This window comes from Haplochromis burtoni, unplaced genomic scaffold (assembly GCF_018398535.1).
Source record: "Haplochromis burtoni strain Fernald_Lab_line unplaced genomic scaffold, NCSU_Asbu1 Contig_7, whole genome shotgun sequence".
NCBI classification, from domain to species: domain Eukaryota; kingdom Metazoa; phylum Chordata; class Actinopteri; order Cichliformes; family Cichlidae; genus Haplochromis; species Haplochromis burtoni.
The window spans coordinates 393037-412764 of NW_024582368.1; the positions used below are offsets into that span (position 1 = coordinate 393037).

Consider the following 19728-nt stretch of genomic DNA (forward strand, 5'->3'; position numbering starts at 1 on the left):
GTTTGATATTGATGTTTCTAACGAGCTTTGTGCGGATATGATGCTGTTGTTCCTCCTAGCAGGATGCACCATTTCCCTGTCAATCAGCATGATTGTGCAAAAATTAATGCACCAAATTTCTTGAAACTTCTCGAAGCATGGTCGAGCGTGGGTACAGAAAGCACCAGCTTAATTTTAGTGCTTTCTCCAATTATTTTTTTAAACCGCAAGACAGGGCATTAGCAGAGCCTGAGAGCTTCTAGTTTTATGACTTTGCACATACAGCTGAAGCAGCTTTCTGGGCATCTTAAGATAACGAAAAAGAAGCATTTTAAGTGCTTTCCTTTGCTTCAATGGCATTACTACAACAAGCAAAAAACATACTGAAATGAAAAAAAACAAACATATTTCTTTTATAAATATAAATTATATAGAGTCACAAGAAAAATCGAAGCCTGCACCTTTTGAAGATATAAATATAATAAACCTTTATGAACACATAACATATATGGTGGGGATATATTTCAGTATACACGAAAGGAGCCTGGAGGCACCGTTTAAACGAACTTATGCTCCAATTTGTTAAATGGCTCATTCAAATCAGTCTGCCTGCGTGTAAAAAAAAAAACAAAACAGGAAAAAAATGGTGGCTGACATCCAAAAATATCTAATAACTTTCATCTATAATCACACGTGGATGGGACAGAAGTCACAGCATCCCAACTGAACCGAGTAAGCTCCGCATCCTCATCCCAGCTGCGCCCCACTGCCAGATTATAATAAACACCTGCCGACACGCCCACCCGCCGTTTCCCAGCTTCCCTATTGGTTGTCATTTTAGATATTCAACAAGCTGCGCGGAGATTGGCTCAAATCTCGTACAAGCGATTTCATAAAGCAAATCTTTTGGAAGTTGTGTAAAGGGAATAAGTGGGGAAAAACCCTTGAGATAAAGGCTGTTTAGCTCTCTCTCTCTTTCGCTCTCTCTCACCGTCCCTGGTGTCAGTTCGCTGGAGGATTTTGTCGGAGTTTCCCGAGCGTCTCTGCATCTGTGAGTACCTGAGTCTGCCCGCTGCTGAAGCTGCCGTCTTCCGCTGGGTTCAGGATCGTTGTGGCGCTCAGCTGGGATCTGCTGCGCAAAGACGCGAAAGAAAGTTGACGATTTGAACGTAACTTTCAGAGCAAAACCTCAACCCAGACAGAGACGCTTGTTATCAGTAATGCTGTTAAACGGTCATCCCCTTTGGTTACAGTAGCTGTCACGGATTAAATGATGCTCATAGTTTTAAAAACGCCGATGTGCAGGTAGTTAAATGACAGCAGGTTTGTTTTGTAAATGGACTTATCATTACCGAGGTGGAGTGCGCTTATTTTTTAACTTTTCTCATTTTTAAAAAAAGTATTTTTATTTGATAGATAGATAGATAGATAGATAGATAGATAGATAGATAGATAGATAGATAGATAGATAGATAGATAGATAGATAGATAGAACAAAAACCAATAAAAACTACTAAACGTTGTTTAAATGATTATGTGGTGGTTTAAACTACTCATATGATGCGTTTTGTGAGTCAAATGAACAATAAATGAACAATAATCCTTGCTGGATTTATTGTTGCCTTATATTAAGTGGTAAATGATAGCTTGTCATTAATGTCAGGTGTTGATTGAAGTGTAATTCACTGTGACTGGTAGAGTGCTTTGTGTGTGCATGTGTGTGCATGTGTGTGTATGTGTGTTTGTGTGTGTGTGTGTGTGTGTTCTGCAGTGAGGGTGTCCTTCACAGAAAAGAGCTTCTGCAAAAGTGTGTTTGAAAGTGAAGATGTTGCTGGCTCTTTGTCGCAGTGTTATCAGGATCAGAGCTGAGCACGAATTCTTCAGAAAGCACATGCTGATGTTGCACGCTGTGGTAATGACCTCTTAATGCCAACATAAATAACCACATCGAAAGCATTTCTCTGCTCTGAAACGACTATTCGTTTCCCGGGCCGTTTCATTGTCTTTGAATGGTTTACAGGAGATTACTTTGCTTGATGTTCCCTTGTTTGGGCGGTGACCTCGGCAGATGTTATATCATCGAACCCAGATGAGGGCAAAAATGGTTTGTGGATATGTGCTTGCAGAAAAGTCCAACTTTGCTTGACAGCTGAAGAAGGATGTCTTGGTTCTTACTGCAGTGAATCTGTGGCGAAGAGACTTCATGTCCTTGGCTGGATAATATAGTACCTCATGATTTTATCAAACTGAAAAGTCTCCAGTGATTTCATGCACTCATCTGTCCTATCACCAATCCTCTTTCATGTCGCTATTACTTTGTGTGGGTGACTTATAAGGGATACCAAAGGTTTTTTTTCCTTTTGTCTTTTTCAGGCTGGTGTTCAACTGAAATATGAATATAACCTTGTATGCATGGCTATTAAAGTTAACCTGTCCACCTTTCTAGTAGAAGCTGCATCATTTACACGTTGTTATCTTGTCCTCTAATTGGCTGATTTGGAGTTCATTTAAAAAGATCTAAAGAGACTGTGTGCTGTTCCATAACACTTAGTTTTTTGACTTTCCACGTTTCCGTTTCCTTTTCTTTTTAATTTATAGCCCACTCCCTCTATCTAATATGGAGTTTATTAGCAAGTCTGTAAAGTCCCTTTCTCTAGTGTGGAACTGGCCAGCTCATTTGTCATCACATCCTGCTCTAATGGGGAGAAACTGCCTCATCTTGAGCTCCCAGTGTTGTTAATTAACCCTTCTTGCTAACAGGCACAGTCCACATTACTACCGGCTCTTCTGCCGGCGTTATCGCTGCGCTGCCTGCCCAGGGAGTTAGCGTTGGCCCCGGCCATATTTCTGCAGGTGTCAGCAGAGGTGCTTCCTCTCCTGCTTTTTGTGCTTTTGAGAGTATTACTCAAGCAGCACTGTGGTTTTATCTTAAATTGAATTGTTGAGGGAGATGTTAAAGAGCCATACATCACCTGGACACTCAGCAGAAAGGGAGAATCTGCAGCAGTATAGATGGGAGCGTCTCAGCGGCATTACAGATGGAATGACGGAGGACATGTTCATAAATCCACAGGCAGAGAAAATCAAGTTGTCAGCCTTTAGAATGCCACTTAAATGTGTGCACGTGTGTGTCTGTGTGTGTGTGATGTTTTGCAGGGCTGTTGCTGATGAGCTTCTTATTTCAGCGTTAAGAAGGTGACCCTTCTCTTTGCCAATTCCTCTTTGCTTCTTTTCAGCCTGAGCGTCAGAAACTCCACCTCACCTTTACCTGCCTGCAATTCACAACTCGAATTGGATCAATGTTCACCTTTTATCTGCTTACCACTTAAAGGACAATAATACATCACTGAGTCCTTTTATCCAAACAGAAAAAAAATCTTTTCCATTTTAGTGTTGGTCCTTGTCTCTAAGGAAACAACACCTCAGGTCTGTTATAACAGGTCGTATTGGTTTCCTCTGTACTCACTTGGCCTCTGGCTAATGCCCTCGCTCCATGTATGGATTTTCTGTCTTGTAATTCCTCAGCCTGTCTGCATGTGATGGGTTGTTCAGATCTAACCCTGCAGAATGCCGCTGATTGCAGTGGTATATCCTCATCTTTATGTCTGAGTATAGCAGGAAGCTTTGCCAGCAATGTTTGCCTTATGATGGATTTGGAGAACTAGCAAAAAAAAAGTGGGGGGATGTGTTGCAGTTGCAGATGAATGACTCATATTTTTTTATGGGATTCTCATTACACATCAACTAGCAGGTCACGTGTGCAGTAGTTCAGGTGAATAGCGTTGTGGATTGGATGAATGGTAATTTTGCTGTTCAGACTGTGAATATGTCTGTACAACGTCCGTTGGCGTTATTCAGCACTTGAATTCTTTGAAACAAAAACGGTCGAGTCATGTTGCAAATAGTGTGTTTCGCCCTTCAGGTAAGGATGTTGTTGTGGCTGGTTTTGTTCCTGCCCGCCCTCTCGGTGGCTCAGAGGTCAGAGCCCGTGTTCTCAGCTATAACCAAGACCGTCCTTCCTCCAGACTACGACAACAACCCCACCCAGCTCAACTATGGCGTGGCTGTCACTGATGTGGACGGGGATGGAGACCTGGAGATATTTGTAGCTGGGTGAGGAGCGTGCAGAGAAAGCTGGACTTACCATCACCATGAAAACCCCCTAAATCCCTTAAGTTTCCCTCCCACTAGTCTAACTCTTAAGCTTAAATAAAAACACAACTTCCAAAAGATAAAGGTTAAAGACAAAGGCAAAGAAAGCTAAAAGATAAGAGATGCTAAGGCCACCCTGGGGCTCAGTCAACTGATGAAAAATGGATATGATCGAAAAGAGTGCCAGTGATGGGAACAGCTTTACAAGACTGCCTCAATCCAGCAATGACTGAGCATGAATACATTTCCCAGTGCTTAACAGGAAATAGATGAACCAAAAATGACCCTGCTTAATAGATGTAATTTAGGTAAAACATCCTATTCAGCAGGTATCCTGGACGGGAGCTCATCCCAAAACCTCATAGAGGATGTAATTTAATTTACAATTAAAAGAATCTTCAGATGAATTACTTTTATATACATTACACTGACAGTGCCGACCTTCTCTAATATACTTTGGTGACAACCAAGAAAGCTTTTGTAGTGTATATCCAAACATTTTAGACTATATTTTGTAAGTATTTAGGCAAATTTAGATTTTGATTTCAAACTGAATGTTAGCAAAATGCACTGTCAAGAGTAAGTTTACAACATTTCTTGCAAACTGGCATAAAAAACATCAGAGGCTTGGATTCTAAATCAAAACCATGAGTAGAGATTACACTGTTGAAAAAAAATGTGTGCAATCAAAATTATCCATTGTTCTGTTTTACACCTCTCACTGATTTGCTCCCCACTGCAATGGCACCTGAGGCTTATGGGTAAACAAAATTCATGAGCTCCAATGTGACAAGCATAAGATCTCAGTGAAACGTCTCCATAATATAAACCTAAAGGGCTTCTGTGTCCGGTAAACTAAGGATTACATGACTGACTCATCCTGGACTTACATGCCATAAAATCCAAATTATGAAAATACATGAGTGACGTTATTACGCAATAAACAGAATTCGTTTGCATGTAACAGATATTTTTAAGAGGAAAAAAATAGACATTAAGGTCAAAATGATTTGCTATAAGTAAAAATAAATAAATAAAATGTGAATCTAAAAATTTTGCTTGCCAATCAATCTCTCTGATCAAATCTGCAACTACAGAATAGAAGAGAGATGCAGGAGTCCAGCTGTCATCAAAGTCTTTATAAAGTTAAACTTCAAACTAAACCAGCAAGCAAATGTTGCTTTCAGCATGTTCAGCCAGCACTTGCTAAAGCTCATAAACTGTAAAACAAGAATGTCATACTGTCAGTCATGTGCATTATAACAGCGTGCTATTTTTGCCCGTGACAGCTACAACGGCCCGAACCTGGTGCTAAAGTACGACAAACAGAGGAAAAGGCTTGTCAACATCGCTGTTGACAACCGTAGCTCCCCGTTCTATGCCCTGAGAGACCGTCAAGGCAACGCCATCGGAGTGACAGCTTGTGACATCGATGGAGATGGACGGGAAGAGATTTATGTCCTCAACACCAATAACGCCTTCTCTGGTACAGTGCGAGCTGATACACTTTTGGAAAACTACAAAGGCACACATAGGGCTTTCTTTCTTTTTTTTCCTTTTACACAGAGACAAAGGAGGAGAATCGGTATGCAGATATTAAGCTTATCTCAGCTGAGTCTTCAGCAGATAACAGATAAGCTTTGCGCTGCTATTAATCTGTGAGAAACCCAGAGATCAGACTGCCAAAACTGCAACACCTCACGTCTGTCATTTTTCTTAAACTCCTTTATCACTTTGCTCACTTCCAGCCACAGGAGCCTGTTTTCACTCACCCACAGTTTTTGCATTACATAATGCCTCTTTTCTCCACGCAGTCTTTGTCTTTCCTGAACCTTTTCTCTCTCTGCATCAAGGTCGGGCAACATACTCTGACAAGCTGTTTAAGTTCCGTAATGGGCGCTTTGAAGATCTGCTGAGCGATGATATTAACGAACACAGAGACGTAGCCAACCCTATGGCTGGGCGCTCAGTGGCCTGTGTGGACAGAAAGGTACTTCTCATACAAACACACACACACACATCAAGTGCACTATATGCAGATCTGCACAGTACGCACACTCCCTAGAGTGTCTTCTCCGTACATGCACGGGTGCTTCTGTTTGTTTACCAGTGATAACTCATGCCCTGCCTACGCCGCCCTTCTCAGCATGTGCTATGACAGTTCATTTGGGGGGAATGGTGTGCCATTTTCTCTCTTCTGTCCATCGCACCAGTGTAATTACAGAAGCCAGGGCTCGTTTGTTTTATAGAACATCGTACGAGGGGAGGAGTGATGACTGCACACTACTGCTTTCTGCCCGTAGCATTTTTTTCCCCTCTTTCACTCAGTCCCTTCTCCATTGTTTCCACTTTTATTTTTTAGTCCCTTTTCTCTCACTGACTGACACGCTCACCCTCTTTCTTTGTCTCTTATCTCACACCCACGCATGCAATTCTCACTTCCAATCAGGGACGGGCTAAAGAAGGTAATAGCGGGAAGAGGAAAGTAAAGACTACAATAGATTTTTTTAACCACTGTCCCATCACACTGAGCACTGATAAGTTGTGCTGCTGCCAAACCGATTGGAAAGATATCTGCTTTTAAATGGCACGATTCTTTTGGAAGGAGCCAAAACCCCGATGTGTGCTTTTGCATGTCAGTTCCAGCTGACCAGCAGAGAGAGAACATGTTTTCCTGTTGCTGAACAGGTTTTATTAGAACATATTAAAAGAAACAGCTGCAGAACGTTGCACAGGCCAAAAGCAAAGCATGCTTTATAGTCAGCTGGGTAGCTAATGCTTTCGATGTTGTTTACTCATAAATAAAGTGTTATCTTTAAGAGAAAAAGATCGATTTACCACCCGACCGTTTCGTCCCTACCCGGTCTCCTTGAAAGTGACATCCCATCATCATTCTAACACAAACTGATGAAGGTGACATATTGAAGGGCCTCACATTGAACTGATAGATTGGTTCACTAAAACTTTAAACTGGCAGGCATGAAAAAATAAACGACTTTTAAAAGCCAGAATAATTAAAAAATTCTTCAAATGAAGCTCAGTGAAAAAGTACAAGATGCAGTTCTTGACAATAAAAGAATAAAAATGCTGCAGTAGCGGCAAGTTAGCTTATTCATACTTCTTGATTGATGTAAAGGGTGTGCAGTCCTTGGACCAACATGCACTGCAGGCATGTATAGCGCGCTATTCACAATGCCAATCCCAGTGACAGAAATTAGCCTTGGGTGAAGACTTATTGAAAAACCGTTGACTTTTAAGTTGGTTAAGTAACTTCCAGTTGCCTTTAGCTCTTTCATTGTAATTCATTTTCATGTTTGGCAGCTTCGGAGCGTGCTTGCGTGTCCGGCATGCGGTGTGTGCGCGACGCACTGCTCCCACAGCATGTGACACTAAATGACATTTATATCAACCAGACTCATTTACCTTCCTTGCATTGTAAAGATACAATATGGTGTAACAGAAATAGTGAAATTGCGTGTGTGCATTTGTTTGCATATGTGCATGTGTTTCTGTTGATTGAAATATGTTAGGCCTGGTGGGAAAGCTCATTGGAATCGAGTGTGTAGTCTATTAGTGTGGTTCCGTCTGTGATTTTGTGTCTGCAGGGACTCTGACTGATAATGGAGTGTGAAATTAATCTCCAAAGGGAGGCAGAGCAAGGAGTAGGGAGAAAGGGCTAAGAATAAGGGGTACGGGGTAAGAAATGGGGGTAGGTGGAGCTGAAGATGACGAGAGGTTTGACTGGGAAAGTAAACAATATTAATAAGCATAGTAACTCCAGAATATTAATAATAAAAAAAGATGATCTAGACAGTGTTACAAATAACCTGTTTAATCCAATTTTTGTTTGATGAATACTCCAACGTGAGGGTCTGAAAGAGGTTGCATATTTCAAAACATTTGCTTTTTCAGTTGGCTTTAAGGAACTTTATAGTATTTCAGACATTTTTAAGCTGACTACAATTTTTCTGTCCTGTCCTGCAGTCTAGAGGTAGAACATAGATTTATATATTGAGCTTAGAGCCTCCACTCCCACTCAAAAGAGTAAAAGAAAATTGTGTTGATGATGCAATTGAAGAACTAATGAAATAAGAGAAAATGCAGCCAATCCTTAATATGGTCAAAGGAAAAGTAAATGTTTTTATATATGACATGAGCACCGTAGAGTCTGTTTTACTGACTACAGACATCTTAAAAAGCTCTTCAGGAAACACAGAAATGCAGAAATATAAAACATGTTTGTTTTTTTTAATTTACAGTTGCTTATAATTTCATGCGTAGCTATGAGTGCATTTGATCGGGTTGCAGCATATTCTTGATTTATATTAATGAAAATATGAATACACGTAAATCTTTATTTTTCTGCACAGGGTACAGGTCGTTATGCTATCTACATAGCAAACTACGCCAGTGGCAACGTGGGCCCTCATGCGCTCATAGAAATGGATGAGGCAGCGAGTGACCTTTCGCAGGGCGTCGTTGCCCTCTCCAATGTGGCAGAGCGGGCTGGAGTCAACAAATTCATCGGTGGGTATGAAGCACTGACTGGGGGTATTTGATATAGACGATTGCTTTAAGATCACCCAGCACTACTGGACCTTCAGTTTGATTTATACAGACATTTGCAGAAGGGGCATGTGCTTGTTGTACTCACAGAGGTTGAAATATAGGACTTCGCGACACACAGGGAAGCAGACGAGGGGCGAGTCAGAGGGGGTTAGAGAAGTGCCAGGCGAGAAAGAGAAAAAGGGCTTGAGAGGAAGAAGAAGAAAGAGGATGTAAAGGCTCTTTTGGCGCTGTCAGCTATTTACTCCAGCCAAAGTCACAGGGAATCAAAGGCAAAGGGCGGCAAACACATATATCAAACCTATTCTAACCATGAAATTCAGCTGTTAATCTTGGCATCTAAATCAAATTAAATAGTTTCCATTTTAGTAAGACAGTAATTGAGAAAATTCATGGATGGCATTAATTATATTTTAGCATTAATTGTTTGGATTAAAGGGTTTTCACATACTGACAGAATAATCATTACAGGAACATAAAACATTGTATTTGGCAAATCAACCCCCTGTTTTCATTAAAAATGTTGCTTAGAACTGTTTTTGGAAACAAAATGAATATTTCACTGAAATGATGTTGAAATGTGTCACTGCAGCCCACGTCATCACGTGGATCAATTTAGGTCTGTGATATATAGAAGAACAGAACAGTAAATGCAAAAATGTTACCATGATTAATTTCTTCATAATAGAGACTGTCATGATGAAAAAAAATGCTGCCCCTGTGATAATTTATTATAATCACTGAAAAGTCCTTGTTCTGGTGAGTTTTGGAAATACGAGGTGACTTTGTATGTGAGCGCCCCGGCATGAATCTTCATCATCTATGGATTATTTTTTCACGTGCAGGATATCATCTGATCCACCAGGGGGGAAGATGAGCTGGCTCACATTTGCTGTGAACGATGTACGATAGATGGCTTTGTCATCAAACTGCCGTTAATCAGAGGAGAGGGACAGTCGGTGAAGTTGTATATCTAATGGTTACATATCTCCAGAGAGACATTAGTGGTTTATGGCCGTAGGGGTTGAGTGGTATTTGTCTGGGTTGATGGAGCGGGCCAGTAAATCAGCAGCGAGTCATGACTTGCAGCAGTGACTTTGCATACTGGAAGGACAATCAAAGCCCTTTCAACTCCATAATTAAACTCTGCTGGTCTGAGATGAAGCACTACATTTTACAGAATGTCACTGGAGAATCCTTGGGTGATGCTAAAAGTGTACCTTCAAGTGTAACAGTTACAAAAATCACTACATAAGGAGAAAATTACTGTTTGCTTTTGGTTAATGCAAAAGATTCTTTGTGTTTTTGTATTTCTTGTTGTGCTTAGGTGTGTTTACCTGTGTTTGTGTGTATGTAACCCATCAGAGTCAGTGTCTGTGTCAGCAGAAAGAGCTGCCCTACTCAGAGGAAATGACCTGGAAAGACAGTAATAATCTCTTCCCTTTCACTTTTGTTAAGGTGGTGATCTCTCTCCCTCTGCTCTCTCTGTTGTTCCTCATATCCTGCTTCATTTTTTTCCTCCCAAATGTTGTGCTAGCCCTCTTCTGAGCTGCCTAATTCTCCCACCGCTTCGTATCTTGTTCCCTTGTCTTTCTCTGTGCAGGAGGAAGAGGTGTCGTGGTGGGGCCCATTGTCAGTCAGACTCTGTCTGATGTGTTTTGCGACAATGAGTACGGTCCAAACTTCTTGTTCAGGAACAATGGTGATGGAACTTTCACGGATGTGGCACAGCAGGCTGGTGAGATGATCACGTGCAGTTTACCAGATCACAGCCTGGGAGATCAGTTATTTCTTCACACATCAATCATCCTGTGAAAAACAATAAACGCGAGAGGCATTATTGTATAGAATAAATATCAGTCGTGCATGATTCCTAAAATATTTCAACCTAATTAATATTAAAATCTAAGTTTGTTAAACCATATATTTTAATATTGTGGCTTTTAACGATTAATTAGCTGTCAACTGCAATGAAACCTCACAGAATGAGAAAGCAATAAATTAAGTTTATTAAAAAAATAAATAAATCAAGATGATTTAAATGCACTATAGTAATAATAACTGGTGAGGCCTCCTTTTCTGTAATGACTCATTGTGATAAAGTATGTGTTTGATCGCTGCAGGTGAAGCGCAAAGCCATCAGCTTATCAGAGAAGCTGTTTTTTTTACCGTCATCTCTTGATGACAAGAAAGTGATTGCCATGAATTCAGTGATTGATTTTAAACATTAGAAATGTAGCACTTCATCGTTTTTATGTCACCAGTTTGTTGTTTAATAAATCAGACACTGAAGTGCTGTATTGTACCCAATGACACAGTTCCAGCAGCAGCACTGGTCAGGGTTACCTGGTTTTGAAAATATTGATGGCAGATGATGGAAACAGATTGGGAACATGTCGAATCTTTTTAGGTGTAGAAGACCCCATGCAGCACGGCAGAGGGGTGGCTCTTGCAGACTTCAACCGTGACGGTAAGACGGACATCGTCTACGGGAACTGGAACGGACCTCATCGGTTGTACATGCAGCTCAGTAACCGCAAGCAAAAGTTTAAGGTGGGCCCGGATTTGATGCTATCAGCTCAGTTAGCATCAAACCGACACGACTGCCAGATACCTTATAAAGACCTACTTCAGATGATCACATATGATAAATGGAAGCATGGGCATTCTCACATTTCCACACATTCCACTCCACATGTGATCTGCTGAGGAAAGTGTGCTCAAAAGTTGCAGTGCTTGTGATTTCACTGCAATAACCGATTGAATAATATGATTTTACTTAGTGAAGGACCCAAAAAGCCCATTCAGATTGTCACTGTCAACTCTAGAGAGTTTCAGAGAGAGGTTGTTGTTCTTCTGTCTAATGAACAAGGAGCACAAATAAAACAAATCAGACCTGTTATCACTGTGAATCAAAGGACTATCAATCCAAATGGTTGGCGAGTGAATTAACACTACTCAGTGGCTGCCCACTTTGCGTTTGAGTGGTATTTAAAGACGCAAGGTTAGTGATTTACTCAATCAATGACTCTACAGACAGCATGTGCAAGGCAGCCAGCAGCACGCATCTGTTTGGGTACTAAGTTTTAGAGTGGCGAAGTCAGAGACAGGCCCTGCTGCATAAATCTGTAGAGGATTCGGGCTCGGTGATCTATCTGCCACCACCTGCACTCGCATCTTTTACCTAGGAGATAAATGTCACCCAAGACATCTTTATAGGGGTCGAGTAAGGGGTTAATGTGTGATGCTTTGCCCAGAGATAGTTCCATCAGCATGACACACACACACACACACACACACACACACACTGAGACACTCAAACCCTGTTACGCCTATACGTGCAAAAACACAAAAGACAAATTGAATTAGCCTGACAATGTTTTTTTTTTTTGAACCAAGATTGTTAAATCACAACCCCAAAACATATTTAAGACGCCCTTCGCCCACACAAGCTGACACTCCTACTAGCCGTGTTGACCTTTGGCATGCATAATGAAGCTGTTGTATCACTTCAGTAAACCACCAATTAAATTGGGCTGAACCAGCAGCTTGCCTGGGCAGTGGAAAGTGCCGATTAGGCCCGTTTGTGCTTTAATTAAAATCTGTTGCAGAGGGTTTCCTTGGAATAGGTTTAACATACACTTGTGCTCACACATACACATAATGAATATATATTTAAAAAGAAGAAAGGTTTTAGTAGAAGTTCTCTTGGAGTTCTTTTGCATTCAGTAATCTGAAATAAAAATTGGTCAGTGTAAGGAAATTTAGTCATTTTACTATTTATTTCTAATTAACTCCATGCAGATTATATCTTTAGAAGCCCTGTATTAGTTCTGGGGAGAGCCCTTTTTGTTCCTGAAGGCACTTTTATTCATGCGCCTACTGTCTTCGGCACTTATTACGGAGCTGTCCCTGCTTTCCTCACTCTTGGCCTCAGCTGGCCATCCCCTCTCCTTCACCTGAGAAGCAGAAGGTCACTGTGGGCGGCCCCCACCCCTGCAGCTTTATGAGCCTTATAATTAAAACAGGGAGTAAATACTGGGGGGAGTGAAGGGCTGCTCTATAACTCTTTCCCGACTTATCACTGTGTCACTGAAGCGGGGAGATATCTGTTACTTTCTCATGCAAAAACTCTTCTGCTGCAGACTTTTTTCGGAGGTGGGGCACGAAGGCTGCTGTCGACTTGCCCCATGCCAGAGGATGTAAAAAGAGCCCGGACACAAGCACTGGACGCTGATTGACATGTTTTTATTTTGAAGGAGGTTGAACCTTGAGGTTATGAAACGGTCTTTCGAGCGAGGGCATCAGGTCACATAACATTGAACAAAATGGACTAAGGAACCACGAGATGTAATCACAGCAGGTTCATGTAAAAACAAGTTCATGTAAAATTACACATCCTTCCAATGTTTTTACCTCGAAAACCTCTTCTGCTTATACAAAGTTACTCTGGTGTTCTCATATCTAGACAGTTGAAGGAAAGGAAAACCCTTTAACCCTGATTAGTCAGTGGAATTGAGCAACTTTTTAAACAAGATTAAAAAAAGGACAGGAAAATCACTGTGGTTATAAGAGGCAGAAAAGCATACACACGCACCACGTGTATGCTATTGCTATTTATTGTAGTTTATCTTGTCAAGGACAAGAATATAACAAAAATTCAGCATCAGTAGCTTTCCTACTTTTTTAAGTATGGTGTGACAGCTTGCTGATTAGCCATGTTGCCTCACAGCAAGAAGGTCTTGAGTTTGAATCCACTACTAGGCCAGGGCCTGTCTTTGTGGAGTTTGCATGTACCCTGGCTTCCTTCCAAAGTCAAAAGAAATGCAGTTAGTGGGGTTAGGTTAACTGGTGATTCTAAATTACCCATAAATATGTAAATGTGAGTGCAAATGGTTGTCTCTCTCTATGTGCTAGCCCTGTGGTTGACTGGCGACCTGTCCACCAGGGTGTACTTTGCCTCAACACTCTTGCATGGGTTGGACTCAACTGCAGTAAATAAGTTGATTTATTATTAATTAATAAAATTGGTCCAACTCAAGTACATTAAGTCTGAATAACAGAATTTTGAGAACAGAACTGAGATCAGCTGCTACAGGCTATATAATATATTATTTGTAAAAATTAGAATGTTATAACTATAAATACGGAAAAAGCTATATAAATCCTGATAATTCTGGTACCCTAGGAAGTTTATCTAGTAAGTTTCATCCAGATTCATCCACATAGTTAAAATGCAGTATCCAGCATCCAGTTTCATCCAAATAATTGAAAGGCATTCAACTTATGCATGCATAGTGCTTCTGTAAATGCATGCATGTGTTTCAGTGATGTTACCTTTTTCCCCAGGACATAGCATCCCAGAAGTTTTCCATGCCCTCCCCAGTTCGAACTGTTGTCGCTGCAGATTTTGACAATGACAACGAGTTGGAGGTGTTCTTCAATAACATCGCTTACAGAGGCCCCTCCGCCAACAGACTCTTTAGGTACTCGCACCAACACTGTCAGATTTTGTTCAAGTATGACAGTAAGTTTTTAACATCACTTTGATGAGAAGCTTAATCGAATACTCTTGTGTCTTGATTTAATATTCTAAAGCCGAGCATGGAAGCTGAGAAGAATTTAAAATTCCCAGCCAAGGATACTTATCTAGTCTGGCATCCCGCCTCCTCCTCCACACATGAATGAATCTTTCATTAAGACAGTTTTAGGTCTCTTTTTGGCTCGTGGTTTGGCTTCCTCTCTTGATAATATTAATGAACTCAGCTCTTAAAATGTAATATATGATACATATCAATTGTTAGGACTTAATAGTAGAATGAACCCATCTTCCTGAATAAAAATCTGATCTGGCATATTTATCTGAACAGGATGCAGAACTCATGATGAACGTTGCCAGGAGATGTTGGGTTAATTTATTCTGAATATCAATAATCAGTTTGAGCTCCACAGATTTCCTGGAGCTGAATATTCCTGCACACCAGGTCATCGAAGGAAAATTTGTCTTTCTGGGCATGGTCTGACAGGGGTCACAGCTCCATGGCCTGTGGCTCTGCCATTGTCTGCTCCGAAGATGAATCAGCTTTTTTCAAACTCTATTCTCTGGCACTGAAATAAAAACAAGCCCAAACTAATTAATTCAACACAACGAATCAATATTTAGCTTAGCTGAAGTGTTTAATAGTCAGGATCAGCAGATTAGTGTACCAAGATAGCTAATTATTTTAAGGAAAGCAGGTTCATGGTGGGTGATAATGTGCATATGTTTAACAAAGGATACAGGTTTGTAAACTCAATACATTTTCACCAATGTGCTTCACAGAGATATGACAAATTACGAATTGATAATAATTAATTCATACAAATCAGTAATTATGTAAGTTTGGAAATATCTAATTTTCTTCTTGTCTTCTGGTTGTTGTATTTGTGTTTGCCGAGATTTATGTGCATTATTTATGTTAGTTTCCTGTGTTATGTGTAGTATTATGCACTATATCTTCTGATTAGGAGACTGCAGGTCACTGTAAAGTTTTCCACTACAGTAATTGTCTATTCAAAATCTACTCATAATAGAATATTGTCAGTAGTCTGAGTGGTGCCTATTATATGTACTATGTACTAATTTATTGACAATATCACTACGGATATCAGCAATTGGAACAATAAATCAAGTATAAACTTATCATATTTTAATCTAATTGTGTAATTTATACATTAAAGAGTTTCCAGTTTCCAGTTTAAAAACAACAAAACAAAACAGTGAATTGTAGCATAGTGACGAGTTTCAGAAAAGCCTTGTGTTATTTGGATCTTTCCTATACTGCAACCACATTTATAGCAGCTTAGAATTTTTGCAGTGATTTCAGGGTAATGTTTGTGGTACTACTTCGATAGGGTGAGCAGGAGAGAACATGGAGACCCCCAGATAGAAGAGCTGAATATCGGGGAGGCAGCAGAGCCTGAAGGACGAGGAACCGGTGAGCATGGCAGAAAAGATAGCTGTCATACAGCTCTATTAAAAATGATAAGCAGCACTACACCATATCTCCTCTGCTATTACAACATCAAACCTCTAGATGGCATTAGAGCTCCACTTAGAATCTGAGTTTCCTCATGCACTTTATTATAGGAAAAAATAGAATTGGTTCCACATTATTAGTTCAATGACTGTTGGATTATGTCCCTGCATGAGGATAATAAATGTTATGAGGAATGTATCCTCGAGTGTTTAGCCGCATCATTACTGTGATGAATCTCCAGGAGCGGTAGCCACAGACTTTGATGGGGATGGGCGCCTGGAACTGCTGGTGTCTCACGGTGAAAGTGCAGCACAGCCTCTCTCTGTCTACAAAGTCAACCAGGTGAGTGATTGTGAGACATGTGATACTCGATAAGTAGTGTGACATTAAGCCTTACTCCCTCTTTTTTTCCCCTTTTTCTTAGGGCAATGCAAACTCATGGCTGCGAGTGATTCCCCGGACAAAATTTGGCGCTTTTGCCAGGGGAGCTAAAGTGGTTGTATATACAAAAAAGAGTGGCCCACACACAAGAATAATTGATGGCGGCTCAGGGTACCTCTGTGAGATGGAGCCTGTTGCCCACTTTGGCCTCGGTAAGGAAATATCAGAAAATACACGCTTAACTTGTTTTATCTGATCCGCAGATGCAACATCTAATGTTAATTCACTCTGATATAAATTAATAAAAGCATTTCTTCATAGCTTGCTTCTCTTGTTCTCAAATTGGTTTCTGAGGTTTGAATGGGCGGTAAGACAGATAAACATTGCAGAGAGTAGCAGCAAGGAAGAAAACAAAAGCATGTGGAAAGCATTGTCTTAATACCTTCAGCCTGATTAGGCACCCACGGGAGCAAAAGTTCTCTGTGGGAGGGAGCTGATTGGGCAAAACATGAAGAGCGGAGGAGGACAGGTGCTGCAGATGGAAGCCAGCCATGGTTGTGAGGAACTAGCTCTATGTCTCTTTCTGACTGTCCTTCCCTAGGACAGTCAGCTGGTTACCATACAGGCCTGCTAGCCCACCCACCCACTACTCCTCCCTGGCTCTCCTCACTGAGCCTGTTCAATATCAGGATTGTCCAAGCTCACATCACCTTTGGTGGCCCTCATAATACACTCCAGCAGCAAACTATCCAGACAATTGTGGCTTTAGTAGAGACCTCCATTCTCCAGGTTGAAAAGTGTCAGTACTCTTAGACATGTGAGATCTGTTCCCCACAACAAAATGAGACGGTGTCACGTGGGTGTAGAACAGGTGAAATATTCTTTGGCTCTCAGGCAGCACACCTGCTGAGTGGACTGTCTGTCTGGCAAGGTAACTCCAGATCTGTTTACATAAGAAATGCCACTTTAATTAAGGGCTACAGAGGGCCTCTGGAGAGGGGCCTTCTCTATGCCCAATGAAAACAGTTAATAGAGCGAAGAGGGGAGAGTGCTTGTACAACGTGAGCCAGTAAAAAAGAAAGGAAAGAGATAACCTCCAATATATAGAGGTTTCTCACGTTCCATCATGTGTACATTGCTCAAGAATTGTATCTTGTATTGGATGTGATACAACCAGTGGTTGGGAGGGAAAACCGTGTGATTGTAAACTGCTGTGGTTGTTACCTGGTTGCTGCAGGTGCCCATAATTTGCATGAAAGATGGGGATTTGTTTGCAGACATTCGCTAACTACTAGCTGTGCTGTAGTGAAACTTGGAAAAGTGCAATGCAGACTGGAAAATGGAGAACGTTCTCCTCCCAAGTAAAAGTGCCTCAGCTGACCTGTCAAAATGTGCAGCTTTTACTTTGAAGGTGAAAAGTCTCAGTTTCTGGTTTGTGTCACAGTTTGCACAGATTTACTACACCTTACTGGACAGTGTTTGCAGACAAGTTTGCATCTCCCATACAGACTATGGCCGACTAAGACAGGCTGCTAAGGGAGCAGTCTCTAGGCTTGTGTGACTGGGGCTTTAGCAACAACCTTAGGCAACCACCTGCCAACTGGTTGGAGAATACAAATGTTTCCTTTGTGGACTGATGTCTTGACCATACATTGTCACCAAGATTGTTATCCATCTAAAATGACAGACAAGTTACTGCCATGTGGTTAGTCATGTGTCTGACAAACCTCAACACTGTAAGGTTCAGTGATCAGTGGTCTTATATTTCTGTATGCACTGTAACTACCTCAGATTCTACTTCCCTGAATAGGCAAGGATGTGGCCACCAGTGTGGAGGTGTTCTGGCCAGATGGTCGTTCAGTAGCCCGGGCCCTCGAGCCGTCAGAGATCAACTCAGTGCAGGAGATCCACTATCCAAGAGATGAGGAGGAAGTTACTCCTACTGTGGAAATAGAGGTACACAAGGGCTTCATAGTGGGTTTCAGCATGTTTTTTATTCTCAATAAACTAAATACTCATTTTGTCCGAATAACAAAGCTGCTACAAACACAACACCAACTTCAAGAAACAATCGACATCAAGTTGTTTATTGTAAATTGTTGGGATAGTGCAACAGTTTTAAGGATCTTTCACAGGAGAATTCATTAAAAATAATATTTCTTACTAATTGTCTCTTACAGTGTGGTCACGGCTTTGCTTTGAATGAGAATGGCCGCTGCACGGGTAAGCTGAGGCACTTTATCCACCTTCAAACTCTATGCTTGTCTCCTTGTTTAAAAATCCTCACACACGTCAAGTGTCTTTGCCTTCCTCACCTCTCCCTGCCCTCAGATCAAGATGAGTGTACCCAGTTCCCCTCTGTGTGTCCCTCTGACCGCCCTGTCTGCACCAATACCTATGGTAGCTATAAGTGCCGCGCCAAGAGAAGATGCAACCAGGGCTTTGAGCCCAACGACGATGGGTCAGCCTGTGTGGGTGAGTGGTCCTGGCAGAGTCAGGGTATCCGGATTACCAAGATCGTTAGAACAAAAGAAGCACTACCAGAGAACGAGATGCATTAAGTCTTAATTACAGTGGTTTGGAATAAAAGGCTTAGAGGTGCTTACATTCCTCCAACCGTGTCCTCTCTCTGCACCCCACTGTCTTGCATGACTGACCCTCATGTGAATGAGCTGTCTTCCAACTACAAAGACACACATGTCGGCTAACATTTCCCTGCCCTTTGTTTCTCTCTCTTCTCGGCAGCCCAGGTGGCTTACTTTGGGGGAACGCGGTCTTCTGGGGAGCGCAAGTGCTCGGGCCTTACTTTCCGGCTGCTCCCCGTCTCTCTGCTACCACTCATCTCTACCCATCTCTATTCTGGACTGCTGTAGCTGTGACTGTTTTCTCCCCTTCCTAACTCTTTCCACTACTAAAAGTGGGTGTACAGAAACTCTTAGAGCAAACTTTTAACAAAAAAAGAGAAATTCCTCTTCACCTTCTCCTCTATGGATCTATGCTATCTTTACCCATCAGCTATTTACAGTCTCGCCTCCTGGTCATCCGCTGCTTTGTGTCACCTCTTGGCTCCCGGCCCCCTCTGGACTATAAAGAAACATACAGGGAGCATGCTCGCTGGGAGCTACAGGGTTCAGAACTAACTGTGCCACACCCGCAGAGTCCTCACGTCATCACCTGGCACTTATTTTAGTGGGACCTGAAACAAGGCCAAGTCAATAAGAGGAGCTTCGGCATAGAAACCGCTGCGCATACAGCAAACAGATCTACTGGCTCCACAGACCACATTCATTACAGACACGCTGAGCCCCATCTGTATATCCAAAATGCCTCTATGGTAATCCTTACAATGTCACTCTCATTCTTATTATGCGCTTACTGGGATGCCGAGGAACACCAGGCCTCCAAACTGTATGTTTTGAGTGTGTATTAATGTGTTTGCGTGGCTGTGTGAGCCTCAGTGTACTGGGTCCAAAGAGGCAGTCGCGTAGGGGAACATATGCCAGACCATCTGTCTCCGATGGTTGGTTACATTTTGTTACACATGAATTATACAACAGCACAGAGAAGAAGGCAAACACGTGTGTGTGTGTGTGTGTGTGTGTGTGTGTGTGTGTGTGTGTGTGTGTGTGTG

General features: G+C 41.6%; 1 protein-coding gene across 2 annotated transcripts; it reads left to right on the plus strand.

Annotated features, from left to right (window-relative positions):
* Positions 1 to 869: 869 nt before the first annotated feature.
* On the plus strand, positions 870 to 19696 carry crtac1b (cartilage acidic protein 1b). 2 transcript variants are annotated; one of them, XM_005913901.2, is made up of 15 exons: positions 870 to 1030; positions 3902 to 4092; positions 5421 to 5617; positions 5985 to 6121; positions 8502 to 8658; positions 10301 to 10435; positions 11108 to 11250; positions 14047 to 14183; positions 15592 to 15674; positions 15958 to 16058; positions 16141 to 16309; positions 17908 to 18053; positions 18278 to 18320; positions 18429 to 18572; positions 18843 to 19696. In XM_005913901.2, exons 2-15 carry the CDS (start codon positions 3908 to 3910, stop codon positions 18968 to 18970), a joined length of 1905 nt encoding a protein of 634 aa, XP_005913963.1. In that variant the 5' UTR covers positions 870 to 1030; positions 3902 to 3907; the 3' UTR covers positions 18971 to 19696. The 2 variants fall into 2 exon arrangements, with proteins under 2 accessions (XP_005913963.1, XP_005913965.1); XM_005913903.2 differs by lacking the exon at positions 18429 to 18572.
* The last annotated feature ends 32 nt before the right edge of the window (positions 19697 to 19728 follow it).

Bases quoted from the DNA above. Each gene is read 5' to 3' on its own strand.
- crtac1b (XM_005913901.2), top strand. From the start codon at position 3,908: ATGTTGTTGTGGCTGGTTTTGTTCCTGCCCGCCCTCTCGGTGGCTCAG. The intron at 6,122-8,501 runs GTACTTCTCATA...TTTTCTGCACAG, and splicing joins TGGCCTGTGTGGACAGAAAG to GGTACAGGTCGTTATGCTAT. The intron at 10,436-11,107 runs GTGAGATGATCA...GAATCTTTTTAG, and splicing joins GGATGTGGCACAGCAGGCTG to GTGTAGAAGACCCCATGCAG.